Source organism: Drosophila sechellia, chromosome 3R (assembly GCF_004382195.2).
Source record: "Drosophila sechellia strain sech25 chromosome 3R, ASM438219v1, whole genome shotgun sequence".
Taxonomy (NCBI): Eukaryota; Metazoa; Arthropoda; class Insecta; order Diptera; family Drosophilidae; genus Drosophila; species Drosophila sechellia.
Window position 1 is genome coordinate 9,232,212 of NC_045952.1, and position 17,553 is coordinate 9,249,764.

The 17,553-nt window shown below is 41.5% G+C and overlaps 6 protein-coding genes across 7 annotated transcripts in view; 4 read left to right on the top strand and 2 right to left on the bottom strand.

Moving 5' to 3' along the window:
- LOC6619075 (chromatin-remodeling ATPase INO80) overlaps positions 1 to 17,553 on the top strand; it is a 33,792-nt gene that overhangs the window by 13,047 nt on the left and 3,192 nt on the right. Inside the window, exons 9-12 of the mRNA XM_002043279.2 lie at positions 4,966 to 5,124; positions 5,646 to 5,748; positions 5,818 to 5,900; positions 8,205 to 8,508. Of these exons, the coding sequence (XP_002043315.2) occupies positions 4,966 to 5,124; positions 5,646 to 5,748; positions 5,818 to 5,900; positions 8,205 to 8,508 (649 nt within the window). The remainder of the gene's footprint in view (positions 1 to 4,965; positions 5,125 to 5,645; positions 5,749 to 5,817; positions 5,901 to 8,204; positions 8,509 to 17,553) is intronic.
- LOC6619079 (putative serine protease K12H4.7) lies at positions 169 to 2,084 on the bottom strand. Its single transcript, XM_002043283.2, has 7 exons — positions 1,845 to 2,084; positions 1,584 to 1,765; positions 1,288 to 1,523; positions 995 to 1,226; positions 762 to 934; positions 407 to 697; positions 169 to 350 (listed from the first exon to the last, which is right to left on the bottom strand). The coding sequence occupies exons 1-7, from the start codon at positions 2,043 to 2,045 to the stop codon at positions 244 to 246; spliced, it is 1,422 nt and encodes a 473-aa protein (XP_002043319.1). The 5' UTR covers positions 2,046 to 2,084; the 3' UTR covers positions 169 to 243.
- Positions 2,476 to 4,144, bottom strand: LOC116801398 (putative serine protease K12H4.7). Of its 2 annotated transcripts, XM_032720585.1 has the most exons (6): positions 4,006 to 4,144; positions 3,748 to 3,950; positions 3,226 to 3,687; positions 3,022 to 3,173; positions 2,697 to 2,969; positions 2,476 to 2,634 (listed from the first exon to the last, which is right to left on the bottom strand). In XM_032720585.1, exons 1-6 carry the CDS (start codon positions 4,141 to 4,143, stop codon positions 2,525 to 2,527), a joined length of 1,338 nt encoding a protein of 445 aa, XP_032576476.1. In that variant the 5' UTR covers position 4,144; the 3' UTR covers positions 2,476 to 2,524. The 2 variants fall into 2 exon arrangements, with proteins under 2 accessions (XP_032576476.1, XP_032576477.1); XM_032720586.1 differs by lacking the exon at positions 4,006 to 4,144 and having other exon boundaries at positions 3,761 to 3,817.
- LOC6619081 lies at positions 12,725 to 13,810 on the top strand. The gene is made up of 2 exons (XM_002043285.2): positions 12,725 to 13,185; positions 13,249 to 13,810. Exons 1-2 carry the CDS (start codon positions 12,962 to 12,964, stop codon positions 13,733 to 13,735), a joined length of 711 nt encoding a protein of 236 aa, XP_002043321.1. The 5' UTR covers positions 12,725 to 12,961; the 3' UTR covers positions 13,736 to 13,810.
- On the top strand, positions 13,887 to 14,936 carry LOC6619082. The gene has a single exon (XM_002043286.2). It carries the CDS (start codon positions 14,025 to 14,027, stop codon positions 14,847 to 14,849), a length of 825 nt encoding a protein of 274 aa, XP_002043322.2. The 5' UTR covers positions 13,887 to 14,024; the 3' UTR covers positions 14,850 to 14,936.
- LOC6619083 lies at positions 15,175 to 16,191 on the top strand. Its single transcript, XM_002043287.2, has one exon. It carries the CDS (start codon positions 15,319 to 15,321, stop codon positions 16,078 to 16,080), a length of 762 nt encoding a protein of 253 aa, XP_002043323.1. The 5' UTR covers positions 15,175 to 15,318; the 3' UTR covers positions 16,081 to 16,191.

Genomic DNA, 17,553 nt, shown 5'->3' on the forward strand with positions numbered 1-17,553 from the left:
GAAATTCCAATTTATTGTCAGCAAATCAAAATCACTGTCGTGACATGATTACCTAATCTATGAGATTTTCCGATCTTTAGATTTTGTTTATAAATCAAAGCTTTTATAATTTATTACTGTTCAGCCAGTTTACGGGAATTTACATTATTAAATTTTAAAACGAAGATGTTTATCGGTTTGTTTATAAGTAAAATCCGCAGAATTTTATTTTTGGTTTTCCATTCGGTGCAACCTTATCTACGATTATTTAACCCATTCGCGGACCAGTTCGGCTATACGTTCTTTGGAAGCTCTCATTTCAGCAGTGTCACTCGAGCTGATCGAATTGAAGTCCTTGCAGTGGGCATGCTCTATAAAGTCACAGAAAAAGTAAAGTAAATTCGATTATGTAGTCCCATCTAATCACCTGGAATAATAGTGGCCTGAGTTTCGTCCTGAATTCCCATCGGCCTCCAGGGATCCAATTGCCCATGGGTGAGGTAGACGTTTTCCACATTAGGAGACAATCCACCAAAGAACTGATTGGTGATGGTCACTTGGTTGCTAATGAACTCGTTGCTGTAGTCTGAGCCATATAAATCGGCACACATGGTGGTATAATAGGTAACAGGGAATTTGGTGCCAAATGGCTGGGCTCTAGAACCAGATGTCTGATACCAACCATACTCATTGCAGGTCTGGAAAATCCACTGTCGCACTGAAATTATTCAGAAGCAGCTTTTAAAGGTTTAGCTTTGCAAACCTATCAATTGCGAACTTACTAATGTTGCCATTGTAATTAGTGTCCAGGAGCAATGCAGTAATTGCATCATAACTAAGGTCGTGGCACTTGCCACCGCTCTCCTCGAATACATCCAACAAATATCCAGCAACGCCAATAAGATCATTCGAACCGTCCATTATCTTCTCGCAAACACCCTCAATTTGGCCAGCACTGGAAGTGGGATATTAGTTTGTTATCTAACCCAAATACCGTTCCGGCTATTATACAAACTTGTGAGTCTGCACCACGCCCGCAAAAATATCGGAAATCTCGCTGAACAAAGTCCAAACATCAAGATCGCTGTAGACATCAAAGGGTTCGCACAACTTGAGCAGGGCCTTGACCTCTGCACCTCGTTTTGTGGCTATCATGGTCTCCATCTCGGCAATGCCGTTTTCAATTCGCTTGTAGCAGGCAGATCCACCCATTTGTTCGATGGATTGGCCAGTGACCTCCTTGTACTCTGTTGAAAGTATGATTTATTTTGTTTGCCACCAAAGGGCCGTTGCAACTGCCAAACTCACCCACAAAGTTGACCTTGGCAAGGAGCGGAGCACTGGAAGCCCAACCTCCAGCCACCAGATCGGGATAGAGCTTCTTGAACCAGGTGACCATTGTGGCGGAGTAGGAACCTCCAACAATAATGACCTTGGACTCGGACAGACCTTCATGGTTTTGCTTGATGGTGTTAATGAAATGAGCCAGATCGGCCAGGGACTGATTCACACTCAAGTATTTGATATTTTCATTCGATAGATCACTTTAAAGGTATGGAAAATAGTTTCTTTAGAAGCACCCAATTGTTTTCAGAATCACTTACGGCAAGGGCTTGCTTTGGCCATAGTAGCGATGCTCTGTGTAGGCCAAAAGAGCATTGTGCTCCTTGGCCATGTCGTATAGGTGACCACCGGTTATCCTGCCCGATGAGATCTCCCATTCTCCGCCAAGATAAATAAAAAGTGGTGCTCCAGACTTGTACAGTGCATCGTTGAGCATATAGCGCTGAAAGAGATTAATACAAACATTGTACGTGTCCAAGAAAACCTCAAAAATAAGAATCAATCTAAATTATGCAATATACCATTTGCCATGTACGGGTTTCTGCCGGGTCGAAGTGATCCAGTTTCTGTTCAATCCAAAGGGTTTGAACTACATCAGCTCGATTCTGAATGGTTGGCAGTGGTGGCTCCTCGTGGATCCTTTTGAAAGTCCTCTCAAATATGCTACCATGGGCTTGGCCCAGGGCCAAAAGAGCCAAAGAAATCCCTAGCCAAAGTTTCATCGTCGAGCGTTAAAGTAGAACTGATCAACGTTTAGCAGCTTATGCGCCAACTAATTCCTTTGCCTTAGCTAAAAAGGCAAATCTTATCGCCAACGCAGTATTTAATTAGTGGTTTTTAAGCCAGTAAATAATATTGTCAACTGGGCCAAATAGATTGTTGGCATTTTGTGCTCCAACGCCATGCGGCGTCTTATCGAGTACAATGGTATTCGCGTCGACTGTTTCGATTATCAATCATTCGGTTTCACTCACTCAATTTGAGGGTACTTGAAATGTGGGTAATAGAGTTAACCGATAAGGGTTATACAAGGTGTAGTACAATTACTAACTACCATCTAATGATTATACACTTTTAAAGAGTCTTTCAATGCTTTCATTAAGTACACCAATCTGTTTTAGTGTAAAATTATATATTTTAATTATATTATGCAGAACTGCACTACAGCTTTTTGTAAATGGAATAATACAATTTAAAGTGGCTAATCATTTTGTAATTTTTGCACTTCGAATTCGATGTCCATCAACAGTGTTCTTATGGATGGGTTTACATTCACTGCTGATGGCTGTAAGTCCTCGCAGTGAGTGGCCCCTTAAGTTATTAAAATGGATTAGTAATTTCTGAGATTAATATCAAAATCAATATCCGCTTACCCTTTAAAATATAAGTCCGATTGTGTTTTCTCACCTTAGTAGCTGACCAAGCGTCCATTTCTGGCTGGGTTAGGAAGACGCGCTGCATCTTTTCACTGCTGTCCAAGTCCCTAAAGTTATGATCAGTGTTTTTCACCTTTTTATTTATGTAACAGTAGGAAAACTTGTATCCAAAGACATCAGCACACATATCTAGCCAAAAATCAAGTGGAACGTATTCAGAAGTCTGAAAGTTTCCAAGCTGAGTACAACATTGGTACAACCAAAGGCGTGCTAAAAAAAAGACGTTTGTGCAAGATTTTATGATGTTTTGAAATCTGCGTACATGAGTCTGTGATTAAACGAACATCCCGCAAAGGCGTTAAACTGGAAACTGAGTCGTAGCACTTTGTCGAATTTCCATTAAGTTTATTTCTGAGGTAGGAAGTAAAAGAGGTTTCCGAAATCTCATTGCAGGCTCTTTGAACATTGGTTTCACTGTCGGAAAGAAATTAGTTATTCACTTTATATTTACCATCAATTTACTTACTTTTCGTATTGCACCAGAGAACCAATGACTTTTGTTAATCTTTCAAATAAATTAATTACATGAAAATTATTGACGTGGTCAAATCCGCAAATATTCATTTCCACAAGCTTTGAAGTATTATCTTTTTTAATGGCTTCTCGAAGAGTTTGGAAACCATATATGATCTCATCATGACACTTTTTACCACCAATTTGTTGGACAATTTTGAAAACTTCTGTATAGAATTCTTTTAGTTCAATTTTAAACTGAAACGGGGCACTGGAACCCCAGCCCAAATCAATCAAGTCTGGATAGAGTTTGGCAAACCAGGGCACCATAAAACCTGAATACGATCCTCCCACAAGAAATACCTTGGACTGACCAAAATAAGTGGTATTTGCTTTAAAAAATCGAATTAGTTGTGCAACATCTGCCATTGCCTGAGGAACTGTGAGGTATTTTAGGGACTTTAAGCTGAGATCTCTGTAAAAGACAATTTTTGTTATTTATCATTTTTATTTGTTATTATGGTTGAAAACGCACTTTGTCGCCTTACTTTCTCCATAGTAACGATGTTCACTGTGCACCAGATATCCTCCATACTTTTTTGCCAAGTCGTGCATAAAACTCTTGGTCAACATAATGTTTGAAACATTTGTAGTAGGCGATAAAATTGTTCCCTCCCCACCAATAAAGAAAAATATTGTGCCATTTGGCTTGAAATAATCTTCCTTGACCATATATCTCTGAGAAGTGTAAGTGGTTTAAGAATCTAAAAACTATATGTAATATTTTTGATACCATTTTAAATGTTCTGGGATTCTTATGAAAATTATCCAATTTCTGCTCAATCCATCTAAATTCAATAGTTTCCTTGTCGGATCGAATTCCATTAACAAGAGCACTTATATAAAACAAAATTGAAATGCGCTTACACATTTCTGCTACTAAACTGGTTATGAAGTTTTATTTTTTTTTTTATAAAGTTGCAGTGGGATTTAAAGTGCAACTAATCAATTGTGCAAAGAAAATCGGTTGACGATAGATATTGTTTGTAACATTTTTTCACATACCCATTACAAGAAATATATTGATTTATTAAAAAAGTATATATCACCTATGTATTTCCGTACAAAAATTTTTATTATTATGCAAAATAGAAAGCCGTCTCAGCTTCCAATATTTTCCAAATGGCAGAATTCCCGCGCTATATACTCAATTGATCATTTATTCCATTTAATAGACAGATTCCTCAATGGGCCATTTCCGTCTTAGATTTCTGAATAGGGCTCAACACGTGTTCCAAATAAAAATGAAATCCCTGGAGCAGTTCGATTTTAATTAGTCCCATCTCTCAGCCGGAAACTCCACTCCCCTAAGACAACCCTTGAGAATTACTGAACACTTGCACACCAAACACGTACCACCAAGTGCGACTCAACAGGGGCATTGAAGGGTTAACACCGGTGCCGTCGGTTTTCCTAGTTCAGATAATAGACCGGAAAAGCGAAAAATTCGTGACACTACAAAGTGGTTCATAGACTAGTCGAATTCGAGGCAGAACCAATCAAATATGCAGGCTCGAAATCATCAAAAGAATGGCGAAAGGATGTGCGTGTGCAGCAACTATTTGCATACTAATTCGAAAGAGCTCTTTAAGTGTGGAAATATGCTTGTTCAGCTCGGTTCTTTAAATCACATTAGGTTCTTTTCTATATCAAATCTCAAATCTATATCCAATATATTGTATCTTTATCGCAGGTCATCTTCTACGACTCGGACTGGAATCCCACTGTCGATCAACAGGCCATGGATCGGGCTCATCGATTGGGCCAAACGAAACAGGTGACCGTCTACCGACTGATTTGCAAGGGAACCATCGAGGAGCGGATTCTGCAGAGGGCCCGAGAAAAAAGCGAGGTGAGTGATCGGGGGACAGGAAACCCTACGAAACCAAACCGCAAGACTCTTCAAGTGCTCTGTTTTTCTTTTGTTGCATCGCATATTAGGCACGTGCGTTGTTGGGAATAAAAAACCCTCCTAAAAACCGAAGGCATTGTTGCGCCTTTGGGATTTTGAAAAAGTGCTCAATGCGAAACACGAGCACTTGTAAATGGGATTTAAATGGTTGGGGCTGGTAAACCAACACCGGAAATTAATTATACAATTGGGTAGGCGACATCTCGGTTACGCCTCCTGGCGTCCTCATAAGATCGAGCACATCTTCGTTTTCCTGTGCATTTATTGGCTAAATTACGAAACGAGTAACAATAATGCCTTGATTACCATATGAAAGTATTTTGAGCCAACAAGTAAATAGTCTAGGAAGTTAGGTTACCCTTTGGCGCTATCCCTGCTCTTGTACGAGTTTCGTTTCATTTCCTGCCTTGAATGTCTAATTTTATTCAATCAAATATTGGTATTTTCTCCCCGAACTTCAGATACAACGCATGGTCATAAGTGGCGGCAATTTCAAACCCGACACACTCAAGCCCAAGGAAGTGGTTTCATTGCTATTGGATGACGAGGAAATTGAAATGAAATGTGAGTAGATTGAAGATAAAAGTGCTGTATTTGAAACCAATTAATATTTATTTATTCCGTTGACATCAGATCGCCAGGAGGCCAAACTGCAGTCCTCTTCACCAATTCCACCGGCTACTCAAAGCGAACGAAAGAGACGACATCCCCATAAGGTGAGAACGACTAGCCCCAATACAAAATCTTGTTAGTACGAAACGATCTGTCGGCCGTTTCATGCATGATCCAGGCTGACTGCCTAATGGCCGTTTATTAGACCAAGTTTGCACTTGCTACACGACAAGTTTCCACTGCGCGTCCTAATGAAAGTAAATGATCTTTTGAGTGAGGTTCAAATTGCGAGTACGTCTACCATATACAGAGAGCAAAAGCGAAGCGAAGCCCGGCTCAGTTGTTCTTGGCCTATGGGTTGCATTGGTGGTCATGGTCACGTGATTCATGCAACATCACAGCACACCCATACACATACTCACACATTGCAGAAACAGCAACAAAGACAATTCAATTTGCTACAAAACTCAACTCATCGTCTTGGCTGGTCTTGGTCTGCTTCATAGCGTGCTTTGAACCTACTCCATGGCCCATGAGCCACTAGCACTTCCAGCCGACTATATTCATTCATCCAAGTGCGGTGCACATTAAGAAACAAATGGGCCATTAATGAAGTAATACTTGATTTTACTAAAGTTCTATAAAACCTGTTGTTAATGAATAGTTAATGGATAGTTGTGTACTGAAAAGATATTTTGTTTTCAACTATTTGGAACTCCATTTGAAAGCTCTTTTAAAAATTAACTCTTCCGTCCTCGAAGTACTTGCATAAATACTCTTACAGTTTTCAAATAGAGTGCTTATAGGTAAGGCTCAGTATCTAACTATTCATTTTTTCCCAGTGTACTCGTACTCCCTAGCAGATACTTCATACTTGCTCTCCAAAGCAAACACTTTGCTTTTACCCTACTTGGAATCGCAGCGCTGTCTCCCGGAGACTCTTTTAAAAAACAGTTTCAAGTGCTTTTTGGTCCGCTTTGGCTTGGTTTGGGATCGGATCGGATTGGTTCAGTTTGGTTTGGTTTGGGGTGCAGGCTCTACTACTACCAACCACCTCCAAACTCGGGCCCTGACTCTTCTTTGTGTTTTGTTTTTGTTGGTTTCGCTAAATGATTTTGTGCGTTCAATGGAACACTGATTATGGTCTGGTGCTGCAGCCGTTGCTTCTTTTGCCTTTGGGTCTGGGTCTTCGTCTTGGTGGCTTCTCGCCGTTTTTGGTTCTGCGAGCACTGGCTGGTGTTGTGCCTCCTTTTAGCTTAGTAGTCGGTCGGGTAGTCGTACTCCACTCAAGTTCATATGCCACCAGCCGACACAATGTTATTGTGGCACGCAGTCATATGCCAACCCCTTCGCCTTCGGATTGTCAATTCATTTACGGTCGGAAGTTCAAGTTTCCAATGCGCGTATGGTACTTTTCATGTTTTCAGGTTAAGTGCAGCCATCGTCTTCCTTCCTTTGGGCCATTCGATTGGAGGGAGGCATTCAATTGGAACCGATTCTGCTCTGCGAGATTTGTGTCGCTGTTGTTTATTATAGAAACGGTTTATTTTCGTTAAAGATATAATGATATATCATTTGAGCAAGTACTTTGCGGGCGGGTTAGTTTATTTGGTGGAGAAATTCAAATTATCAAATTGAGAACTTCTTTGATTTGATTTTAATGAATGAGTGCAATGAATTTATATTTCATGATACTTAAGTAAAAAACCCGGATCACTATATTGCGTGCTATACAATTATATTGTCTACTTCTTGTTATGTAAAATCGTTTAGCCATTCGCAATGGGTAAACGAGTTACTTTATCCATAATTATTATAATTTAACTTTTCAATTATTTTTCCAGGAACCTTCTTTTTAAAAGTGACTTCTCCCCCAACTCTTTCCCCATTTCGCCCTAAACTTTAACAATGAATATCATTAATTTTTGAGCGATTTACCAAGCAGCTGAGTGCATGTAGGAAAATTGCTACTGTTTTCCCAGCAATTGACTATCAAAATCTGGGCAAAATGTATGCAAAACTCTTTACCCTACTTCCGAACAATTTCCTCAAGCATGGCAATTACCACAGGCCCACCTCGCCTCCCGAATGCGTCCCATTTTTAACACTATCCCTCCGCTTGACCAGCCCAGAACGCAAGTCTTAGTTTTGTTCAAGTTTGGCATGAATGTCTTTAATGCCATACACCAGGGAGAGGGGGTGCGAGATAACTTGGCATAAATTATAAATGGTCTAAAGGGGAGAGTTCTTGGGCCAGTTAGAAGATACGAACGATAAGCAACCGTTGTTAAAAAAAAGACCAGCAGATATATCTCATTTCCGTTGCCCATTAAAATGCTAATTGATTTGATTGTTACATTTGGGAATTAAGGTATAACTTTTTAATGATATTGTTTTTATTGTCTTAGGATGTAAATATGGGTGGCACCACCATAGCGGCCACATCGGCTACCCAAAACCCCGATGACGATGTGCCCAGTTGCAGTTCGGGGGCAAAGCGCCTAAAGTTGGAAACGGAGGAGGACTTCATTGACGTGGGCATTACGTCTTCGGCCTCGAGTGTTGGCACGGACAGCAATCATCCCACTCTCAGCCAGGAAACCTATGTGCCAGGAGCAACCTGTGTCCAGCAGACGGAAATCGATTCCGAAAATGAGGCTCTGGTGGTGGATGGCGATAGCCCAACGATGTTGGGTCAAAACGAGTCCATGAGTAAGTACCAGTTGAATTTTTGGGGCCCAGCTTTGTTATTGTTTTTAAATACTGCAATCACATTGTTTGTATTTTCTAACAAGTTTTAGCGATAAGTTTTTGGGAATTTACGACTTTGACTTGCCCATAAAACAGACACTGTCTGTGATTATGTGGGTAGCATATATCCCATTTAAATCTGAAATTGCTTTGGCTCGATTTAAATAATTTGCGACATGCGGCTAGTTATTCCTCCGGAACGATCACATTTTTAATGATTAATAACCGAAATTATTTGGTAATCGCCAGCCTTATGGAGGCAGGCGAAAATGTGGTCTACCAACTTAACTTGCCTCTAACTGAGAGCATGTCGGTTGTTATGAGTTGCCAATTGCATGTGGGATGTGCAACGATTGCAGCTTGTTAGCTCATGCGATTTGCATTCGCGAACGATAGAAGGAGGAGGTGGTGTAGGGGGTGAGGCCAGGTGACTGCAAAGCAGAAACATTTCAAATTTGTTTAACAATTAACCAATCGAAAGTACAAGACGTTGAAAAGTAGGCAACGAGCAAAAAGCAACCGTATAGCAGCCGTAACAGCAGAAAAAAAAAACTGATGTGAAATCGCAACAAGTGCAACGTCAGCAGATCGAAGTTGCATGTTGCTGGTTGCACGTTGCCGGCAGAGAAGGAGAAGGAGGTGACCAGCAGGAACAGCTCCGATGGCATCTGCGACTTGACCAGTTTGCTGCTGCCCGTTTGGTTGGCCAAATTGTGGCACACTCACTGATTGGCCTGCAAATTCACTGGCGAACGCAGCTAATTTTGCCTATGTCCCCGTTCCATCTTGTTACTGCAAAAGCGCGTCTGTCGCTTGATAACGTTTTCATTTCGACCTGATGTGGCTGTTGTGTTGTGGAATACCACCAGTTCGACTCCTGTTTAGTTCCCCTTTCTTGGGAGACAGTGATGCCAGTTGGATAATGGAGAGTGTGGGAATAGAAAAGGTATAGGAAATCATACAGAAAACAATATTTTCTGTAATATGAATAGCGCATTAAATATAACAAGATATTTAATATCTGTAGAAAATGCTTCTCATTTTTCTAGTTTTATATATAACTAATCTATAGTACTTTTTCTTTCCGAATAAATCCATTTTGGCATTACTACTTTTAGATTTCCCAGACAAACGCAATCCAGTTTACTTTCGACGTAGTTGATTATGTTTGGTTCGCTTGTCACTTGGCGTTCGGTTTTTGTTTAGCCTTCGCTTTTTGCTTAGCATTTAAATGCCACAAAAACCCAATGAAAGCCGAAGAAAGACAGGAAAAAACTCAACGAATTGCGGCTCATAAATAATTTTTATGTGCACAGGGCTTGGCCAAAAGACACAGCTAATTTAATCAATGAGCTCACGTGTTGTGGCTACATAAATTGCCAATCCGAGCGGGCTGCTCTCCTTGTTTTGATTTCGTAATGCAAACCGACATTTATTTGCTGTTTACTGCTGTGCCGAACAAAATGAGAAATTGTCATGAGTCCGGAGTTAGACATTCTACTGTTGTAATTCTTTGAAATCAAATACTTCTTGTGAGCCAGGCGTAACTAAATTATTTGCCTGATGTTTCGCATTCGACTGCATTCCATGGCCAGACACTGAAATACACTGAAAGAAACACATATGTAATGTAGTCTGCTTAAAAGGCAAGGCAAAAATGCCTAGTTATGTATATTTTCTTGTTGTGCAAACGATAAGTGGATCACAAGAGCTTAATGTTATACAGCAGGAGTGTTTTTTCTTCGCTGCAATTGACCACATTTTTGCCTTGCCATCATTCAAATTTCCTAGTGCGTGCACAACTTTTTCCCACTTAATTGTCTTGTGTAACAAGGAGTGAAACAATTTCTTAATTGGTGCCATTCAATTGGGACACGTGCCAAATGTGCAACTTTCACATGAGCCAAACATAATGCAGCATAACTGAGGCGAAACACTAAACGATGCCATTACTCCACCCGAATTAAATATTCATTAGCCCAACCCCGCGTAAATCATAAGATCCTTGTCCACTTTGTCAGCGGAGCTTGTGAGACATGAAAATAATTAAACCAAAACACTTGTTCAACATACGAGTACCCGTATATAAATCGAAGCTCTCAGAGAACAGCGACAAAAAAGTATCTCATAGAATACAAGTTAGCCATGAGATACAATTACGCTGCGAATCTTAGCAGCAAATCAAAACTGCGAACAAAAACATTGATTGGCCACAAAAATTCACACAGCCACTGGTAATTACAAAACAAAAAAACAAAAATAAATAAAATAGTAATGCATTCTCGAATGCCAATCATCCGTAGGCACACGAAAAATGTGCGTTTCGCTGAGCATTCTGAAGAACTCAGCCATCAATTGCATAGGCTCGGTTTGCTAATGGTTCCATTTCAGCCCAACTGGCTTAAAGCCCGGACTTTGGCGCATAAATTTACACCTTATTGGCCCCCATAGCGCCCCTAGCAAGTACGTGCCGCGGATTTGTGGTAGCCCGACTCAGCATTTCATGTGGCCAATTGCAGTTGGCCAATTGCACTTGTCAGCCGGCCGGCTCGAAGCTCGAAGCTCTAAAATTAAAGTGATTTTGACTCAAATTGGTTAATCATATTTGCAATGTGAAAACGAAACGAATCCGCTTAAGAATTTCGCCTTAAGTCGGCCGGCTTTGCATTGCTTGGATTTAAATGCGTGATTTTTTAATTGGGCATCAAACAAAAAAGGAATAGTTGTGAATTACAAAATTATTCTCTGATTGATTGATTAAAGCTTATCTCAATTAAGTGTATTTGACAAAAAGATTTGAATTGTTTACTATTTTTTAATGTTTAGTGTACTGAGAATGTTTAATTTTAATTCATTGTTTAAATTATAATAATCAATAGTGGCATAGTGAATATTAAAATAGTGAACTGTGAACTGGACTGTGATGAGTAGAATTTCGTAAAATATATTTAGTTCTTCCAATTTAACTTAACAATTTAGTGACTGGAGTCGCTGAAAACGAAAACTGAAAATAAGTGCCCTTCAATTACGATTCGTGTCCATAACGCACCCCTAATGATCCTGAAAAAGAACATACTTCACGCCACTTTGGTGCATGCCTTTTTTTAGTCATTCCTTTTGGGGTGTTGCCCAGTCACTACATACAATACATTTTTTAGAAAAGGGCTCCACCAGGAAGAGGTCCTGGTGCAGAACCATCTGCCATCACGTTTTTGGTCATTAGCTAAATGTAGCGTAAAATTGCTGGCGTTTCCGTTAGTTCGAGTCGCATCTGTGGTGTCAATTTCACACATGTTATGAGCACTTTGCGGTCGCCAGATTGATGACTCTTTCGAAACGAAACGGAACCCCAGAGTCCTTGACTTTGTTATGGCTAATCCCCTGAAAAGTTCCGGCCCGGAAGTGTCCAGAGAAATGCCCACCGACCGACCGTTCTTTAATTTAAAATTCATGTGGCAAAGCCAGACAGAAATCTCTGTGTGGCGACAACAAATCATGACAATGGCAGTGAACAGCGTACAAACACAATGATGACCACGACTGCACCTCATCAAATGCAATGCGCTGGCGAAGATGATGATGAAGATGGGCGACACGGCCAGCAGAGACCACCGCTTGAAACCAAAGCCAACCTGGCCAGAAGGCAGACGCAGCGTTAGAAAGGCCAGAACGGGTATTGTAGGCATACGACAATCATTGGATAAAAAGTGCGATCGATTGCAATGCGCACCGAATTTCAATTGGCTGCAGGAGCCTACCCCATCGATCTTGGACTCCAAGTGGGGAATACAGTTGCCACTGCTGTTAGCAGCTTGCAGCCTGCAGTTGGCCATCACCATCGCCAGCTGGCCACGAAAGGAATTGGGTTATGACCTCGAATGCGTGTCGCCACGGGCAATGCCACAATGCCTCTGGCTGGACCCACTGGCTTTCATCGAACCATGGGCTCGTGATTGAGCCGTTTGGGTTGCAATGCGCGGCAGTAAAAAGCTGAAAGTATCTTCAGCATTTTTCAAGCACTGTGCCGAGCCCCGGAATCGAGGAAAATGCCTGGAAAATTCAGCCTCTGGCATGTCTTTTTTCGAATCTACAATTCTATTGTCTTCCATGTCACAAGAAAAATACCCATCTTAAAATGACTTACATCCCGCTTATCAGGCATGCCAAAATGCCAAAAATGCTTAGTATTTAGTTTTAAGTAGTCTTAGATTCTATACTCGGCATTACAAATGTAAGAAATATAAATATTCTGGTTAAATACCCAAAAATACAAAATAAACCAGATAAGATGTAATGCCAAGATGGTACTAGAAAGCTCTAAAAAAAATCAAAATTCAGAAGATTTAAAAAAAAAAAATAATTTAAGAGTAAACTTTTTGGACATACGACAAAATCTGTAAAATAAAATAAAAATATGACGGCCACACAAAAACTCCGAGCTTCGACGATGGAGTGGTGCGATCGAAACTCGAGACCCAAGTCATCGATACCCACTCCCGCCGTGCGCCCGGAACCTACTAGATGGCAAAAGCCAGGACCCATGAGCCGAAATGAGTGGGCCAACTTCTACAAAACTTACCAAGTGGATACAATGGTCCATAACGAAAGATTGCAGGGTGGAAAGCAGAAGCGAGATAGGTAAAACGCCATAAAATCGATCGGTATGGTAGTTTTCTCAACCATAACTCGGTCCTCCCTTAGCAAACCAATTGTTGAGAAGCCTTCTGTGGCCGAAGTTATTCCTCTAAGGGAAAACCCATATCGTCTGAGTATGCCACGCTGGCAGCGCCAAAAGTATATTCCGCCGCCACCGGAACAGTTTGCATATCGACCGCAAATCATCGGCCAAAGTGCTCCTCCACGTCCGGAACATGGTAGACCAGTACAACGGCCAGTGGTTCCGTGCTGCTTCCAGCACGTGGATCTCGAGAACGAGTTTTGGTCTAACCTTCGGTTTCCTGTGTCGCGGAAAGCACTCACAGCCCGTCCCAGCAAGAAGATCTATGAACTGGCCCGGCCACACCAATATCCACAGAAATCCCACTGCTCGGTGCCCAACAACGAGGAAGAGGTGCCCAAACGTCGGAAAATGTCGCTGCGGGAGTGGCGACATCATCTGCAGCGACTTGAGTTCCTTTCGAAACCAAATCCTCGGGTTCTGGCCGATTTACTGTGCTGCTGTCACTAAAATTGACCAAAAAGATTACTCCTTAGATACAGATCAATTACTAAATAAAGTAGATTGACCTGTAGTTAAGAATTAATCGGATTGATCACACTGGCAATTGTTTCATTTTAAATGCAAATCCAGTTATGACCAATGAAAAAATGGTATCATATGAGATGTATAATAGCTTATTCATAAAAAGTAGGCGTCCAAAATATTTCGAAGGAGTTATCCCTCGTCCAGACAGTCGTAAGATAGTACTTTCAAAATTTCAAAAGAGTAAACATTAAAATTCTTAAAAAATATTAAAATGAACAGTGAAGCTTTTGGAACCCACTTGGGCAAATTAAAGACTTCTGAGCCATCGATAGGCCCCATAAACTCCTATCATGAATTTGTTGAGCAGGAAACATTGTACGTAAAACCCAAGGTGCAAGGACCGCCGCCCTCTTGGGCGGCATGGTGCGAACGAAACTCAAAGCCCGTGAAACGTGTACGGCCTCGTGAGTGCCGAAAGTTGACCCCGTGGCAGAAAAATGGTCCGATGACCATTAGGGATTGGAAGCACTTCCTTGCCTGGGCTGCTTTCCGGGCACGGCCTAAAAATCCACAGCTCCAGAGACCTGCAAAACCTTTCTGTGCGGCCAAATACTTGCCATGTGTCCTGCAAAAGCGCCAGCTGGACGAGGATGAGTTGCGGGAAAGAATGTTGATGTTGGCAAAGCCCCGAAAGATCACCGAGAAGTATAATACGCCTGACCTACCACCAGCGTACTCCCCGGCGATCTCTTGGGGCAAGCCACCGCATCGCGATCCCGGTCGACCATTCAAACCTCCTTACGTTCCCGCCTGTTTTCCAACCGACGAACTGGAGGCGGATTTCTGGGCCCAGCTCAGATTTCCTGTCCGGCAGGCAGCCCTCTTGGGAAAGATAACGCCCCGCATTCAGTCTCTGGCCAAACCACGGGTATATCCAACTACTCCGCACTGCCTTATTAATAAAAATGTGTTTCATCCGCTGGATGTTCAGCCGCCACCACGAAAGAAGTTCACCCACCGGGGCTGGCGGTTGCACCAGATCCGACTGTTGTACCTGTCCAAGCCGGTTTCCAGAAATGAAACGATATTCTTCTAATGTAACATCTAACAATCCTGGGTGCTCCAAGCTGCTCTTTATATTTGTCCAAGACGAAATGAATTTATTAAAGTTTTTGACCCTTCATTTTGTTTGAAGTATGTTTCTTAAACTATATTATCTATGTAAACTACTTTTTTATAAGTTAAGAAGAAGATGATTGAAAGATGCCAATCATTAAATCTCCTGCCATTTTGATTTATACCGTTTTATTTATATATTTTATAAAACCGAGGGAATATATTACCAAAACGTGAACTGGCTCTGTACGGGTGCGGTTTTGTTTTCGAAGGCTGCATAGGTAGGCGTTTTTTTAGTCATCAGTATGATTTTATAAATCAAACGACTGAGAACTACTATTTTATTTAAAACCGTTGCCATTGGAGCACAAAAATTGGATTTGTTGCCTTAGATACAGTTAGACCCCTTGCTAAATTTTAAGTGATTTTAAATCAATAATCGGGTCACCATGAGTATGATACAAGAGGAGACCAAGGCCAGCGTAATCAGCGTGGTTAAGCCGCCACCGAGTTGGGTGGAATGGTGCGAGCGGAACGCCAAGCCGATCGAACGTCGTCTCATCCAGGAGAGGCGCTACCTAACCAGATGGCAGATTCCCGGACCGATGAAGAAGGCGCAGTGGAGGGAGTTCTACGAGTGGGCAGCCTCCAGAGCCATGCCAAAGGAACTACCAGTGCCGGTCAAACAGCCCATACCCTGTGTTGCCAAGTTCTTGCCATGCGCCAGAAAGCCACGCGCAATCGATCCGGACGAATTTCAGGAGAAGGTCGCCAAGTTGGCCACGCCACTGGAACGGAAAATGACGCCGAAGCATCAGTACATCTACCCGATCCAACCGTACTCCCCCATAATTGTCTGGGGTCAGCCGCCACTCCATGACAAAGGACGACCCTTTAAGCCCCCTAATAAGCCCTGCTGCTTCTTCAATGCCGACATCGAGGACAAATGGTGGGCCGAACTGCGCTTTCCCATCCGCAAGGCTGCTCTCAAAGCCAGGATAACTCCGCGCATCCTTAGCCTGTCAAAACCAAAGATCACGCCTCAGTTCCCACCGCATTGCTATCATCCGGAGCATATCTACGACGTGCTCAATGTCAAGCCGCCACGGAGGAAGAAGTTCACTCCCCAGGGATGGCGTCTCCACCAGATCAGATTGCTATACCTTTCGAAGCCTGTGTCCCGGCCCGAATACGAGTATTTTTATATGTAATGGCGTGCAATATAGCGTCCATAATGTTTTTGATCTAAAGTTTATGTTTGGTGTAATCTGTTTTCCAAATTCAATATTTTCAAAGTTAATATTTTTTTGAATAAAATTAAATATCTGAAGAACAATGAATCTTCCATACTGATATATGCTTTTACCTCAAACTTAAATCGCAACTAAACAGCTAACTGCAGCTGGATCCTTGGACTTTTGCAAATCCGTAAAAAAATTAACAATTTCACGCAGATAAGAATCGCAATTTATATGACTTTTTATGGCTTACAGTAGCCGGCAATAACAACAGCGACAAAAGCAAAATGTAATCTAAGCCTGCGAATCTGAGAAGGACGAGGAGAGCCCGGTGGCCGGGAAAAAAGTGCCAGGGAGCCAAAGATCCCAAGAGCCACTTAGTCATGGCCGGCGCATTACAGTCAAAGGTGAGGCCTTTCGGGCCGAGATTCCCTTCATTCACTTCGCTTATCGGGCGTAGCAAACATGCGTCACATTGACTTTGGCACCGGGCCCAGGGAGCTAGGATCAAGGTTCACAAATGATCATCAGTCAAATCAATTAGATAATTGAATGAATGATTTGTGAAATCCGATTATGCTCGCCGGATTCTTATTCCCCGTCTGCTGCCGAGCTTCATTCTCTGCTGCTTTTATTTTTTATTTTTTTACTTCCCATCTCTCGTTTTTTGTCATATTTAGCTTGGTGCAATTCCATTGTTGTTATTTCTTTGGGCCTTTCGTGTCAATTGGCAATATGAAGAGGGCCCAGACGAGGCAAATATCTCCAGCAAGCAGCAGCAAATCAAACAAAAGCGAACATATTTATTGCAATCATAAATACAACTGGAGCGAAGGGAATACTTACTATCGATAATATGGGCTGAAGTTTGTTTGGAATAATAATATATATCATATCCGTTGTGATTGATATACTATTATTCTTAAATATATGTTTTCATAATTCAAACATTTTTGTGTATTAATTTTGTTATTACAAATATATTTAATAATAGCAAAAATAATATTTTTAAATATATTCCTAACATCTACCAAGTACTTTTCGCATATTAAACCATTTATTATCCCCCCGATTCAACTGTCACTCGCTAATCATCAGACTTAAACAAGCTAGACCTAATCCATCACGCTCAACATTTCCATTTTGCCCGGTATTTTCCAGCCGTTTTCCCTTGCCCCTGGTTGACAGCTGAATTATGCTAAAAAGCGAAACTTTGTTGGATGTTTTTTGATGTTTTGCTGCAATGCCACGACGTTTGACCGAAATACATGCCAAAAAGCAGCAACAAACCAAGAACGAACTGCCAAAAAAAAAAAATGAACTAGGCGAGGAAAACCTCTTCTGGGCTGTGTGAATTGCCTTGGATTGAATTTTATTGATAAAACTTATGGCTAAAATCCAAAGTTCAGTTCAATAATATTGCATTGCCGTTGGAGTTGGTCTCGT